This window comes from Galeopterus variegatus, unplaced genomic scaffold, assembly GCF_000696425.1.
Source record: "Galeopterus variegatus unplaced genomic scaffold, G_variegatus-3.0.2 Scaffold10359, whole genome shotgun sequence".
Taxonomy (NCBI): domain Eukaryota; kingdom Metazoa; phylum Chordata; class Mammalia; order Dermoptera; family Cynocephalidae; genus Galeopterus; species Galeopterus variegatus.
Window position 1 is genome coordinate 49134 of NW_007736470.1, and position 749 is coordinate 49882.

The window sequence follows — 749 nt, forward strand, 5'->3', positions numbered from 1 at the left end:
TGGTGACCTGTGTCTCTGCATGTAGATAACAAGCCTGCTGAAGAGGTGGTCCAGTCCAGCCTCCTCCTGCATTCCAACATCGCCAGTCTCGTCAAAGACCAGGTGATTCTGAAAGTGGATTCCGGAGACTCAGAAGTGGTCGATGGACTGATCTTCCAGCACGTCACTCTCCTCATGTGCTCAGCATACAGGAACCAGCTGCTCAATGTTTTTGTCCGTCCGTCCTTAGTAGCTGTAGCGTTGCAGATGACACCTGGGTTCAGGAAAGGTAACTTTCAGGAATGTGGTCTTGAAGTTTAGAAGAGGCCTGGCCATTTAGTTGCATGTAGGGAGTGACATTTGAAGGCTCGCGATGCTCTGTGCGGCCCACACGTCGGCACGGAAGGACCTCTGCATTCAACAGGAAGTTAGGTTTGTTCCCTAAACACCTGGCCATCTGCTCAGGATTTTGGAAGTGGGAGGACCTGGGAACCATCTAATCTAAACCTCTCCTTTCATAATAAGGAAAACTAGGCCTAGAAAGTTCCGTAATTACTTGGAGAAGGTTCTGGCATTTGAGCACAGTTCTCCATTTCCTGGTCCAAAGCTTTATTTCTTTATTTCTGCTGTAACAGTTTCCTCATCCAGCAGAGGCCGACGGGTGGGTAAACAGTCCAGCAGTATGTGGGTACTTACTAGGTGCACAGCGGCATTCTGGCTGCATTGAGGACTGTAAACTGAGAACAACACGGTTCTGTTCACAGGAGCCT

At 49.3% G+C, this 749-nt stretch overlaps 1 protein-coding gene across 1 annotated transcript in view; it reads left to right on the forward strand.

Annotated features, from left to right (window-relative positions):
- GNPAT (glyceronephosphate O-acyltransferase) overlaps positions 1-749 on the forward strand; it is a 35342-nt gene that overhangs the window by 27560 nt on the left and 7033 nt on the right. Inside the window, exon 10 of the mRNA XM_008594210.1 lies at positions 26-268. Coding sequence (XP_008592432.1) covers positions 26-268 — 243 coding nt within the window. The remainder of the gene's footprint in view (positions 1-25; positions 269-749) is intronic.